Source organism: Panthera onca, chromosome D1 (assembly GCF_046562875.1).
Source record: "Panthera onca isolate mPanOnc1 chromosome D1, mPanOnc1 haplotype 2, whole genome shotgun sequence".
NCBI lineage: Eukaryota > Metazoa > Chordata > Mammalia > Carnivora > Felidae > Panthera > Panthera onca.
Window position 1 is genome coordinate 7549845 of NC_138348.1, and position 12208 is coordinate 7562052.

General features: G+C 57.2%; 1 protein-coding gene across 28 annotated transcripts in view; it reads left to right on the plus strand.

Moving 5' to 3' along the window:
• Positions 1-12208, plus strand: part of NRXN2 (neurexin 2) — a 108424-nt gene that overhangs the window by 30564 nt on the left and 65652 nt on the right. For 10 of the 28 annotated variants that reach the window (XM_081790236.1, XM_081790243.1, XM_081790241.1 and 7 more), the window contains 3 exons: positions 1102-1173; positions 5496-5797; positions 11876-11920. In XM_081790236.1, coding sequence (XP_081646362.1) covers positions 1102-1173; positions 5496-5797; positions 11876-11920 — 419 coding nt within the window. The remainder of the gene's footprint in view (positions 1-1101; positions 1174-5495; positions 5798-11875; positions 11921-12208) is intronic. The other 18 variants (XM_078433618.2, XM_078433634.2, XM_078433639.2 and 15 more) reach the window with 7 other exon arrangements.

Sequence of the window (12208 nt, forward strand, 5' to 3'; positions counted from 1 at the left end):
GATCCAGAACCCCGCCCCCGCCCCTGAAGGGCCCACGGCTCAGGTGTTATTCTAGCGTTTAGTTCTGGGGATTTGGGATTGAGGTGGAATGGGGGCTCAGACACGGACTTTTCAACTCCGTTCTTGAGTGCCCCTCCAGAAGGCATTCTGTGGGGTCTGGCAATAGGCGTGGACACCTGGGAGCCAGACGCTGAGTGCACTAGTCACTGGCAGGGGTGGGTGGAGAGCGCGAGCCAGCCTGGAACCCAGATGCGGTGACGTGCCCGCAGGGGCCTTTGGAGAGGAGGCCCAGGGGTTGACGAGCCCATGGGGGGAAGTGGGAAGCCATCCCTGAGAAAGGCCTTCCCCATGCATGTGATGAGTCCAGCCAGGCAGAACCCCTTTCGGTGTGCATAGCCCTGCTGTAGACACGATTTCAAGGGACAAAGAGCAAACAAATGGTGGCCCTGCCCCTGGGAAGCCCCATGACCTGGTCGGCAAAGAAGGGGACAGAGGTGACATTAAGAGCACTCACGAGTAAGAGAGCCAGGTGCAGACCAAAAGCCAGGTTAGCCTTGAGGATGGGCAGAGGACACAAGAGGTCTTCGACGTGTGAATCCAGAAGGTTCTGGTGGAGGGGAGCCTGTGTCAGGCTTTTGCAGGAGTTGAAGAGCCGCAGCTCAGTCTCTGCAGAGGAAGTGCGATGAGCAAAGATGTGGAGTGGGGAGGAGAGGCAGGGAGAGGCAGGGAGAGGCTGGAGGTGGAGGCCGGGGCCTGCACAGTCCTGAGGGCTGGCCTGTTTGCACGTTCTTGGGACGAAGGAGCTCCTGAACCGGAACCGACAATGGACACTCTTCCCTCCCCGTGGTCTTTCTACCCCTGGGCAAAGGGCAGACCTTGGTGGCTGTGGGTCTCAGGGGTCTGTGGGGTTGATTCGGTTTGTCATCTGGCTCCTTCCCTAGAGGCCCCGAAGCAAGTGAGTCCCCAGAGCAGCACCCCTGCCCCACCGGTACCTCCAAGCAGGACCTCAGCCCCGGAGAGGGCCCTCCATCACCTCGAGGCTGGGGTGGGACTGGCTGGGTAGCCCCCCCCATGCCTGACTCCCCAATTCTGCTTCTCCAGTAGGGTCCTTACTGTTCTCCGAGGGGGGGGCCGGGAGAGGAGGAGCCGGCGATGTGCACCAGCCAACGAAAGGTCAGTGACCCTCCGGTCCCCAGAGAGCCTCGCCCCTTGCAGAACTGCACTTCCTGGCGTTGGGGTGGGGGGTGGGGGCAGCTGAGTCAACACCAGCGTGTCCCTTTGTACCGCGTCTGAGGTCCACGAAGACTGCTGGGCCTGCCTCTCTGGTGTAAAGGACCACAAACCTTCACTTTTTCCCCAAATCCCGGCCGTCCTAATGACCTTTTTCGAGGGCAAAGAGATGTCTTTTTGTGGCAGTTGTTCAGGCCCGTCCCTAGAAAGTACCTGTTTGTCTGGTAGAACGACGGGGAGGCAGGGTACACCCTCCGTTGAACCCTCAAGTTCTGGAAGCCTGCTAGGGGCCCGCCCAGGGGGATTCTGGTTAGGAGATGTGGCATTCGTCTTATGCACGGGTCACCTAAGTGAGCCTTCACAACCTTCTGCGGAAGGGCTCATTGCCCTTGGTTTACAGATGCAGAAACGGACGCTCGCCAACCCCCTGAGACCAGCACGGGGCCTTTTAGCCTGTGTCAGGGCTATGGGTTTTAAGCTCCTTTTTCTCCCCAAGCCTGCCTCTCTTGGAGTCTCTTTCCTAGGTAGTTTATGGGCAGTTAGCCACCGTCAAGGGGCTCCCGCGGGTGCCAAGCCCTGGGGCTATCGAATCCCGCCCGCGTTCTGTGGTACGTGCCGTTCTGTCGGCCTGGATTTCTGCCATCCCTGCTTTCTTCCCCAACTATCTGGTATCTCTTTCAGCCGACTCTTGACAAAGCAGCCAGGCCATCCACACTGGAAGTCTCCCCTGAACTCCCCAAGCAAACCCAGACACCGCTCAGTGTCCCCTTGGTCCACACATCCGTTTTATCGCTCGCCACCCTGCCTCCTAACTGTCACTTCACCTGTTTGCCTCTCCCAGCCGACTGAGCTCCCTGGGGACAGTGATTGGGTGTTTTCATTTGGACACCCTCCCCGGTGCTTCCACACAGCTCCCGGCACATGTGTAGGCATGTGCTTGGCAAATTTATTTTCGATGGGTGAATGGTCTCTGTTCTCAAGGGGCTCACTGACATTCCAACGAATGGCTACAAGAAAGTGTGGTACATGCAAGGTGTAGGAAAAGTGCAGACTTTGTCCAGGGGAGTTAATTTATTCATTGGTCTCGAGAGTAAGAGGCAGCGCGCGCACACAAACACACACACACACACACACAGAAAGTTACCAGTGCAGGAGTCATTTGTTAGTCGAATAGTTTATAGTTTATGAAGCTTCATTCCATCTGTTCTCTTTCTAGATGCCACAGCAGCCCGCGAGGTAGGTCGGTGGTTAGCTCCTTTGTCCAGAGGAGAGAGCTGCGGCTTAGAGATCCGCCTTTTGGTCAAGGTCACCAAGCTGGTGGAAGAGGCAGCATTAGTGCCCAGGCCTTTTTTCTCACATCACACTTCCTCTCAAGGGAGCAGTACAAGATGTTACTAGGCAGTAAGTGCCAAATGAGCAGAACAGACAGCTGTAGTGCTGGAGAGTAGGGAGGGGCAGAAGGGGGCTGGAGACCTTCCCAGAGGAGGGCTCCGAGCCGGGCCTGGAAATGAGGCAGCTGCTCTGGTCCTCATGGCTCTTAGAAGTCCAGGACCACAACAACTGGTTTCTGGCCACATTCAGCTTGGCTGGGGGCACTTGGGCTCCGTAGTCCCTGACCATGGGAGGTGAACAAGTGTCAGCCCTGATCCCCCCCTTCCTGTGCAAGAGGGGGCGGTGGAGGGTAGGGGGCGCTGCGATTGTTTCTCTAGTGCTGCCGGGAGTTGTAGTTCCCTGGGTGGTGTGCGTGGGATGGTGGGGGAGAGCGCCCCCTGGTGCTTTGGGTCTGGCTCCTCTGAGCGCCCTGGGGCAGGGCAGTCCCCCAATCCTTACCGCGAGTGTCCCCCACCCCCCCCTCCAGCGATCCCTTGAAGTCCTGCTGCCCTCCTCCCCCTTCAGGGTCTGTCTCTGTCCTTCCCGCCATCTTTGGGCTGTCCTGTTCACCTTCGCTCTTGTCTATCCCTCTCCTCAAATTCTTTCCCTCTGTCTCTGGCTGCTCCAAGCCTCTTTCTGTCTCTGGGCCCGTCCGGGTCTCTGACGGCAACGGGAATGGGAGAACGCGTAGACTGCGGCTCCGCGACTGGCTTCGCCTCCTCTCCTAGGAGATCCGAGGCAGAGCCCAGAGGAATCAAGGGATGGCCTCGTTTCTTCATTTCGCCTTGGCAGCTGTGGTCCAGCCCCTGGCCCTCCTCTCTGGTCTCTTTTGTTCTGTCCCAATCACTTCTTCACTTGATTGTTCTATTCTTTCTTTCCGTTTGACTCTCCTTCGAATGATCATTTGTTCCTTTGCCGCAAAGGTGAGGGAAGGGGAGAGGAGGCCTGGCTTCTGGGAGGGACTAGGACGTGTGGCAAAGCCAAGGTCAAACATGTTCCTTTCTCTGGTCCTCCGGCCCCCTGGCTCTGCCGGTGCCTGGGCAGCAGGCCTGGTTGCTATGGAAACGGCCAGGCCTTGAGAAAGCCTTGGCTTCCATTCCCTAGAGGTCCCTGTCCCCCTTTCCTTGCTGGCCCTCTTCCTTCCTGTCCCCTCCAGGCTTGCTCCTTGTCTTTAACCAGACTTCTCCTCTCCACCACCTCTTGGTCCCTCGGTGCTCCGAGCCGGCTCCCATTTCCCTTCTGTCCCCAACGGCCATCCTTCCCCCTCTCCGTGGCCTCCCTCTGCATCGCCCTTCTTCCTCACTGGCCCTTGCTGTCTCTGCTTGATTCCCTTTTGCTTCCTGGCCCTTCTTGCTGGAGCCCGAAGGTAGGCAGAGCGGGGTTCTGCCCGTGCCCCCACCAGCCTCGCTGCCCCGTGGCCTCAGGAAACCGGGCCTTGCCAGCTGCAGCGAGCGCGGTGCCAGGCTCTGGGGCAGCAGCTGGTGCCTTGGCATCCGGAGGCAGTGAGGACAGCCTCCGGGCAGGCTGCCCGGAGGGAGAGAAGCGGGGCTGTTGTGTGCTGGGGAAGGGCATCCGCAGAGAATGCACCCGGGGAGCCGCGGCTTCCACACGTGGCGCTTGCCACCGTGGCCTGGCTCACGGGAGGGCAGGTGTCTTCTGAGGGCTGTGCGTGCGCCCCGGCCTTGCACCCTGCTCCTTCCTGGGCCTGGGGGCCTGTACTGAGAGCCCCCGCGCTCCATAGAGACTTTGTGCGGGCAGTCCTCACGCACACCCACGCTGTGCGGTGAGCGGGACGAGCCATCACCGTGCTGCTGTCTGTTGGGGACAAGTGAGTCGCTGTCGTGGTCCAGGTCCTCTGCTCTGCCCTCGGCCCGTGTCCCCTTCTCGTCCCGCTTTGTGTGCTCTAGCTGGTGAAGGTGTCGGGCTACGACCCCAGCTTTCCTCCACAGGCTGTTGCTGTCCTGTCACTCATCACCCACTTACCGAACGCTACAAATCCCTAAGGCCCTTTCGGTCACGTTGCTTCTGCTTGGCAAGTGCCCGCGGAGGGAGCCCCGTGCGGGGTGCTGATGGGCACACGCGTACACACGCATGCACGCGTGCACAAACCCTAGCCACCTGCTGGTGCTCAGGGCTCCCACCCCTGCCCTCTGGGACCTCAGAGGCTCCCGCCTCGGGCCTGTCTGCACCGCCCTCTCAGGCTGGACTAGAACACGGGGCTGGGGAAGATAACCGGCACGATGGCCGTCGGAACCAGCCACACCCGGTGGCCCACTGCTGCCCGGTGCACATCGCTGTCACATGCATCCCCTTCCCGTGTGTCTTCCCAATGCCTTACCCCACCCCACCGCTTCCCTGTCCTCCTTTTCTGCTCCCTGTTGCCCAACTGGCCTGCCGGTCCCATCCCCCACGTGAGGCCTGCAACTGTCCTTGGGGCACTGAGAATGACCTTCACCAGACAGGAGGGAGGAGTGGGAGGTGGGCTGCACTCAGGAGACCCTCGGTGCCCCCCCAAACAGGGGAGGCGCTCCACGGGGAAGTCGGGAGGCGCCCCTCTTTTCTCTTCCACATCCCTTTGTTAAAACCACAGAGGGGACGGAGAGTGGGCCAGGGAGGAGACAGCGAGAACGTCTGCTTTGCCTGCCCCGTGGCAGCTGAATTGTCAGCTGTCAGCGTGAGAGCCATTTAGCAGCCTCCCGCTTTGGAAATGGACACGGGGAAGTTGCTTTCTGACAGGAAAGACGGCCGGGTGCAGAGAGGAGGGTGGGCAGGCTGTGAAGGGGTGGGGGGAAGAGGGCCTGACGCCTGCGCCAGGGCTGCCGGAGGGGCAGGGGGAGGTCTGGCGCGCCCCACCTCACTCAGCCTCTCCCGTTTCCCCACGCCACGGTGTCCAGGCAAGGAGGAGTTTGTGGCGACCTTCAAAGGAAACGAGTTCTTCTGCTACGACCTGTCCCACAACCCCATCCAGAGCAGCACGGACGAGATCACGCTGGCCTTCCGCACCCTGCAGCGCAACGGGCTGATGTTGCACACGGGCAAGTCGGCCGACTATGTCAACCTGTCCCTCAAGTCTGGGGCCGTCTGGCTGGTCATCAACCTGGGCTCAGGAGCCTTCGAGGCCCTTGTGGAACCTGTCAACGGCAAGTTCAACGACAACGCCTGGCACGACGTCCGGGTCACCCGAAACCTGCGCCAGGTAGGGGGAGCAAGAAGAAGGCCGGGGGCCGGCTGTGTCAGGGGCCCAACGGGGGTGGGGACAGAGGGCAGCCTGGCACGGGGTCGTCGGGGGCCCGGCAGCCAGGTGTGGTTCTGGAGAAGTTCAAGGCTTGGGCTGTGAGGGCCTGGGAGTGCGGGGGCAGCGGGCAGGATGCAGGCACCAGGAAGCCAAGTTCAGGGGACACCGCAGAGCTGCCGTGGGGCAGGAGCCTGAGGGAAGAGGAAGGGTCTGGCTCACCCCGGTGTGGTGACTAGGGTTTCAAGGGCTGGGGGCTGAGAAGTCAGGTGACCTGGCAAGAGGGCCTTTCGGATTGGCTGAGTAGCTGTGGGTATCCTGACTCTAGGGCAGCAAGGCTCAGATGAAAGCCTGGGGTAGTGTAGGGACAGGGTGTGGCTTGCCCTCAGGCGGGACCTTTCCAGGGCAGAGGCAGGGGTGTGGTGGCGAGGCAGAGGTGCAGCAGGCATGAGGGAGCACACGCTCAGCCCCACCTCACTCTGGGCAGCACGCCCCTTTCTCCTCTCCCTCCCTGGCTGCCCCAGCAATCCGTGGCTATCTTGCCGTGGCTCCCAGGCCCCTTGCAGGAGCCTGGACGGGACCCTCGGGTCAGCCTCTTGCAGGAGGGACGAGACTCTTCTCCGCGGTGTCTCCTCAGCCCCCGCTCCTAGACTGGCCGCTTGGCGAGGGCCTCAGTTCTGTCCTCTGAGTAGTGGCCTCTCCACCATTTCTAAGGCCCAGGGAGGCTAGAGCAGGTGAGGCCATGTCTCTGGCCTTGGCAGTGACCGCCCCCCCCCCCACCCCCGCCCTGGCCCAGCTTGTTTCCAGCCCTGACAAGCTCCTGCCTCGAGCAGAGTCCAAGCCAGACCCTTGTTGAGGGGTCCCTGTGTATCCAGGTGGTACCTGTCTCTACCTCCTGGCTCCTTTCTCTGTTCGCTCAGGCAGGGCCCAGGGGCCAGCCTCCCGCCGGTCCGTTTCTCTTGGGTTCACCACTTTGTCTCACAGCCTGTGGCAGGGAAGTGTCTTCCAGCTGCATTGCCAGCAGGCTGAGTGCCACCAGCAACGTGGAACGTCTCTGTCCCCGGAGGCACGGCTGCTGCCGGGTTAGGCCTTCTCCTTCCCTCTACTGCCTCGTTCTGGCTCTCCACTCTCTCTCCTTGTCTTGGTCCTCGCTGTCGTCGTCGCCCTCCTCCTCCTCCTCCTCCTCCTCCTCCTCCTCCTCCCCTTCCCCTTCCCCCCATCGAAAGGCTCCTTGATGGGAGTCGGGATTCTGGCTGCTGTCACACTTCCTACCTGTTCTCCACCCCCAGTGGGTGATGATCTAATGGGGAATCCTCCTCATTTAGTGCCTTCCCCCCTGCCGGGAGGACTCTGGGACTAACCCTGCCTGCTGCCACCTGTCGTGGGCTCCTCTCCACGTGCCTATTCTCCGTGCCCCCCCTGCCCAGGGGCGGGGGGACCCTCCTCGCTGCAGTCTCTCTCTCTTCTTGTCACATTGTTCTCCGATCCCGTCAGAGGGCTGTCCTGTGTTGTCACTGTTATCTGAGCAAACCCGAGTGCATCGTGCCCACCTGTCATACTTGCGGGAGAGGGCGGGGGCGGGGGTTGCTTCTGTGCCCCTTGCTGGTTTTCCCTCCACTGGACGGGTGCTGTCACTACTGACAAACCAGCGGGGAAAAGAGGGGGAGAAAAGACAGTCTCTTCTCTCCCAGCTCTGCTCTCGAGGAGTCAGGATGAGTCTGTTAAAAGTTAGCAGAGCAAAGCTCGTGCGCGCGCCCGCTGAGCAGCAGGGTCCTGAAAAATTCTAGGACCTTGTGGAACACCAAGAGGAGGGGAAGGTCTGCGGCTCCGGGGGCGGCAAGAAAGCCACCCAGAGGGGCTGAAGCCTGGCCTCGGCAGCACCGAGTGTGGACAGCGACCCGTGGTGTCCTCCTTGTGGGGCTCCCAGAGTTGAGGGCTCAAGCTGGGAACTGCTGGGAACCACTTCCTTCTGGCCTCTTGTACGATGAGTCAGAGCAGAGCCCGGTCATGGTGACCTGAACACAGGCCTTCAGGGCCAAAGAGGGTGTCCGCTTGAAGGCTTTGATTGAGAGCACTCTTGAGGAAGGGTTTCTGGAGGGATTTGTTGGACTCTAGTCCACACCCAGAAACGCGAGGTGCCATTCTGTTTCGGCCCTTGTGACCATCACCGGGAAGGTCAGCCTCGGGGCTGTGGTCTGGATTCATCATCCTCACTCAAGGTCTAGCCTGCGGCCGAGTACTTCCTCACCAGGCCCTTGGAGCCCCTGCCCGTTTTTCAGGGCTTCTAAGAATAATTTACTGGGTCCTGTTGTCTCTAGAGCAGTGGTTCCTAACCAAGGACGGCCTGCCCCCTCGGGCCCCCTTAGGAGACCCTGCATTCTAGCCCTTGATAGGGTTAGAAGGATCGTATTCCTTCCGTGTGCTCCATATTGCATTCATTTCTTCTCTCTCTCTTTTTTAAAAAAAAATTTTTTTAATGTTTATTCATTTTTGAGAGACAGAGCATGAAGGGGGAGGGGCAGAGAGAGAGGGAGACACAGAATGTGAAACAGGCTCCAGGCTCCAAGCTGTCAGCACAGAGCCTGACGTGGGGCTGGAACTCACGAACTGAGAGATCATGACCTGAGCTGAAGTCAGTCGCTTAACCGACTGAGCCACGCAGGCGCCCCCATGTTTATTTATTTTTGAGACAGAGCATGAGCGGGGGAGGGGCAGAGAGAGAAGGAAATACAGAATATGAAGCCGGCTCCAGGCTCTGAGCCGTCAGCACAGAGCCCGACGCGGGGCTCGAACTCGCAAACTGCCAGATCATGACCTGAGCCACCCGGGCGCCCCCCCCCCCCCCCATATTCCCATTCTTATCAGTGAGCAAGTCGAGACTCAGCAGGTTACAGAACTTGCCCAACGTTATCCAGTTAGGAAGCGGTAGAATTGGAAAGTCTGTCTGACTTTGCAGCCGCGCCCATCTCTCTGCCTCCCAAGGAGAGCCCGGCCGCTGTAATTGGTGTGAAATACAAAGGCGGCTCTACTATGTGATTTGTCTTGTGGATCTGCCCTTCTTGGATGTTCCCAACTCTTGAGACCGTCTGAGTGTTCTGCTCGTCTCTCTGAAAAATGGGCCCCCTCGAGCCCTGAACAGAGCGAGCGCCTCTTCTCTGTCCCGAGCTTCTCCTGCCCAAGCTCCACGAAGATGGCCTTCATCCGGATTTTTGCGATTTGAGTGTATAATCCTGGTCTTGGCTTTCTTGAGGGGCTGGAGCGACGGGCAGAGTTGAGAGTGGAGAAGGGGGGTAGATTACCACTGGATATTATTATGGCTGACCTGTCCCCTCTGTGACTTAATGACTTGATGCTTCCTTCCTTCCTCACGCACTGTCGTTCTTACGCTCCTGGACTCCAGGAGCCCTCTGATTCTGTGAGTGGGGAAAAGCCTTTATCGTTCATTTGCTAGTCTGAAGCCTCCGTATTCCAGGTCCTGGCATTTGGGAAGGCACCGGCTTGTGCTATGTCACAGGCCACCAGGAATGGTTTCCAGCACAAACTCCACTCTAGTTAATTTGGCCACGATCGCCTTGGTCTGGGCTCTGCACCCGGCCCCGTCTCGGCCAACTCCAACCTTGCTGCTTTTCAGAGGAAGCCAGGATGGTCTTGACATATTAGTGGAAGTCCCGGGCTTTGAACGCACGTCTCTTCCCTCTCAGTCCCGTTTCTTAATTTGCTGTTCTGCTTGTTAAATATTAAAGTTGTCCCAGAATGTTGAAAACTGTTCTTTTTTCCCCCCTTATTTGAGTCTCCACAACCAGTCTTCATTCAAAACGAGTAGTAGTAGTTAGAATTGTACCCCCAACCCCTCCCCCCACACCCCTACTTTTTCCCCCTGCGTGGTCGGACTAGTCAGTGACACCAGAAAACTCTTGTCTTTTTGGATGCGATTGGCTTAGCTGCCCTGGAACCAATCGGTCCTTGTCCTGACTAGCTGGCTTCTTCACTTCACGACAGTCCTACTACCCGGCTGTGCTAACTCTCGTATTATGGGTTAGCCTCTTGCACCCGTCACTGCACCTGACCTGAGACTCTTGCCTCCCTGTTAGGGAAACTGCTTCTGTATTGCTAGTAATTGGTATTGGTCATTCAGCCCTTCTTCTGGCTGCTAAATATTGAATTCTTTTTTTTTTTTTTTCATGATACGAGGCCCTTATTACTTGTCTTTCTGAGTTAGTCCTGTGCCCACTGGTTATAATAATGCTGTAACTAATGGATCTGTCCATAGAAGACTTCTCGAAATCATACTCTCAGGGGTGCAGTTTAGTATTTAATGGACATCACACAATGGTGTCCCATCATCTCCAATACTCTCGGTGCAGCTGCCCCAAGTCCCACTGACATTGCCTCCACAAAGACCAGGGTTGATTTTGAAGGTGACTGTTGCCCTTGCCTTTGGCCTTGAGAAGAGCCACATGGGGGTGGGGACTCTAGAGGCTGGGATAGAAGAGGCCAGCTTATAGCTTAGGGAGGAGTAAGGGGTTTTAGAGGTAAGTGGGCCTCTGTGTCCCTTTTTCTGGTGTGGTGTGTGGGGGTTATGGATTTTCAGTGCTGGCTGTGGGGAGGAGAGGCTCAGGGGTCTATGGGGTGTGCATGGGAGGAGGCTGGGCTGCTGGGAAAACGTTAACCAATTCCAGGGACTTACAGGCGTGGTGGTGGGGGGTACTTGATTCTAGGAGAGGTGATTGCCCAGAGGAGCATCAGAGAATGGGGGTGGGGTGTTTGAAGAACCTGGGGAACTTTGGGGGAAATATGGGCTCTGAAAAATCAAATTAGGCAGGAAGGACGGGTCAGCTATGAGTGGGAGAGCGGGAGGAGAGGGAGGCGGGTTTGGGATTAGGTATGCCGTGAAAGTGAGCCCAGTGCCAGCCCATGGAGGGCAAGGTTTCCTTTTCCCTCTTCTGGTGGTGACCCTTATCTCTCTTCTTTTCTCACGGAAGAGAACCAATAAAAGAGGAGCTGCCCCCTCCCCTCCATGACTCCCTGAATCAGTTTGCCTGTCCTACATTCCCACAGAAAGCACACACCTGTATCCCTTCCCTTGCTCCTTGGGAACCTCTTCCCTTTGCCTCCAAATGAAATGACCTCTCATTCTAGCCAGTCCTGTGATGATTCTCTAGGGCATTGGCCACTCTTCTCCCAGCCTGACAGCTGGCCCATCACCAACCAGTTAACCCATTAACTCAACACGCTCACTGGTCAGCCAGTTGGCCAGTTCTCTGGAAAGCCATCTGGTTGACCAGTTAGCCAACAACCCATTGTCCATTACCCGAGTCAATAGCCCATCCCTTTCTCACACCCCTTGTCCCCCCCCCCCCGCCCCCAACCTTCCCTTCAATTCCCTAACATTTCAGCTGAAAGGACTTACTAATACTGCATAATTGGGTCTGCTTCTTAACCCCCTGCCTTCCCTCTCTCACCCTCTGTTGGAAAACCCCGTTGCCGACTCTGTGTGTGTTACTAACACGCTTATAACCCAGGGGACCAAGGGATGGGCAGGGACAGGTGGGGTGAGGTATGAGTGAAAAACCAAACTAACCTTTCTGTCTCATTGCGGAATGTCGGCCATCTTTAAGTCTTTGCTTTCCTGGTCTAGTTCTTTTGTTGTTTTCTTCTCTACTAACCAAGGTCTTGAACTGTTCCCCTTCTCTGCAGCCGGCTCTTCCGGGAGGGGTTGGGGGGCAGAGGAATCCAGAGGAGGGGCTGGAGGGGGGGGCGATTGGGAGAAGAAGGGCTTCGATTTTTTTGTGTGTTTTATTTCTCCCTCCCATTATGATTTAATTTTCTTTAAGCAAAAATACTTCCGCTCAGCCTAAGGTGGGAGGGTCTGAACAACCAACCAAATATATATGGCTATATATTTTTCCTCCTTCCTTGAGTTTCACAGTTGGTCATTTTATTTTTCTTTTCTTTCCGTTCTGTTCTTTCGTTGTTGTCTTTGTTGTTGTTTTTTTTTTTTTTTTGGCCCCTCCCACCCCCTCCCCCATATCTCCGGTGAAGCACGCAGGAATTGGACACGCTATGGTAAACAAACTGCATTATCTGGTAGATATCACTCTAATTGTCTTACCGTTTGGTTTGCCGTGGGTTTTTTTAGCTGTTCGATTCTCCCTCTTTTGTTTCCTTTCCCCGTTTGGTTTTGGTTATTTTGCTCTTCTGATTGTTTTTGGCGTCCTGGACAGTCTTCAGATTTTGCTTCTCTCTCTTTTAGTTTTCCTTTTTCCCCTTTTCTTTCTTTTTTGGTCCCCACTCAAATCCAAAAGGCAAATGGAAATCGAGGAATTTGGCCTGTCCCAACCCTATAACCCCGACTCCTGAATTCAGATTCCTGGC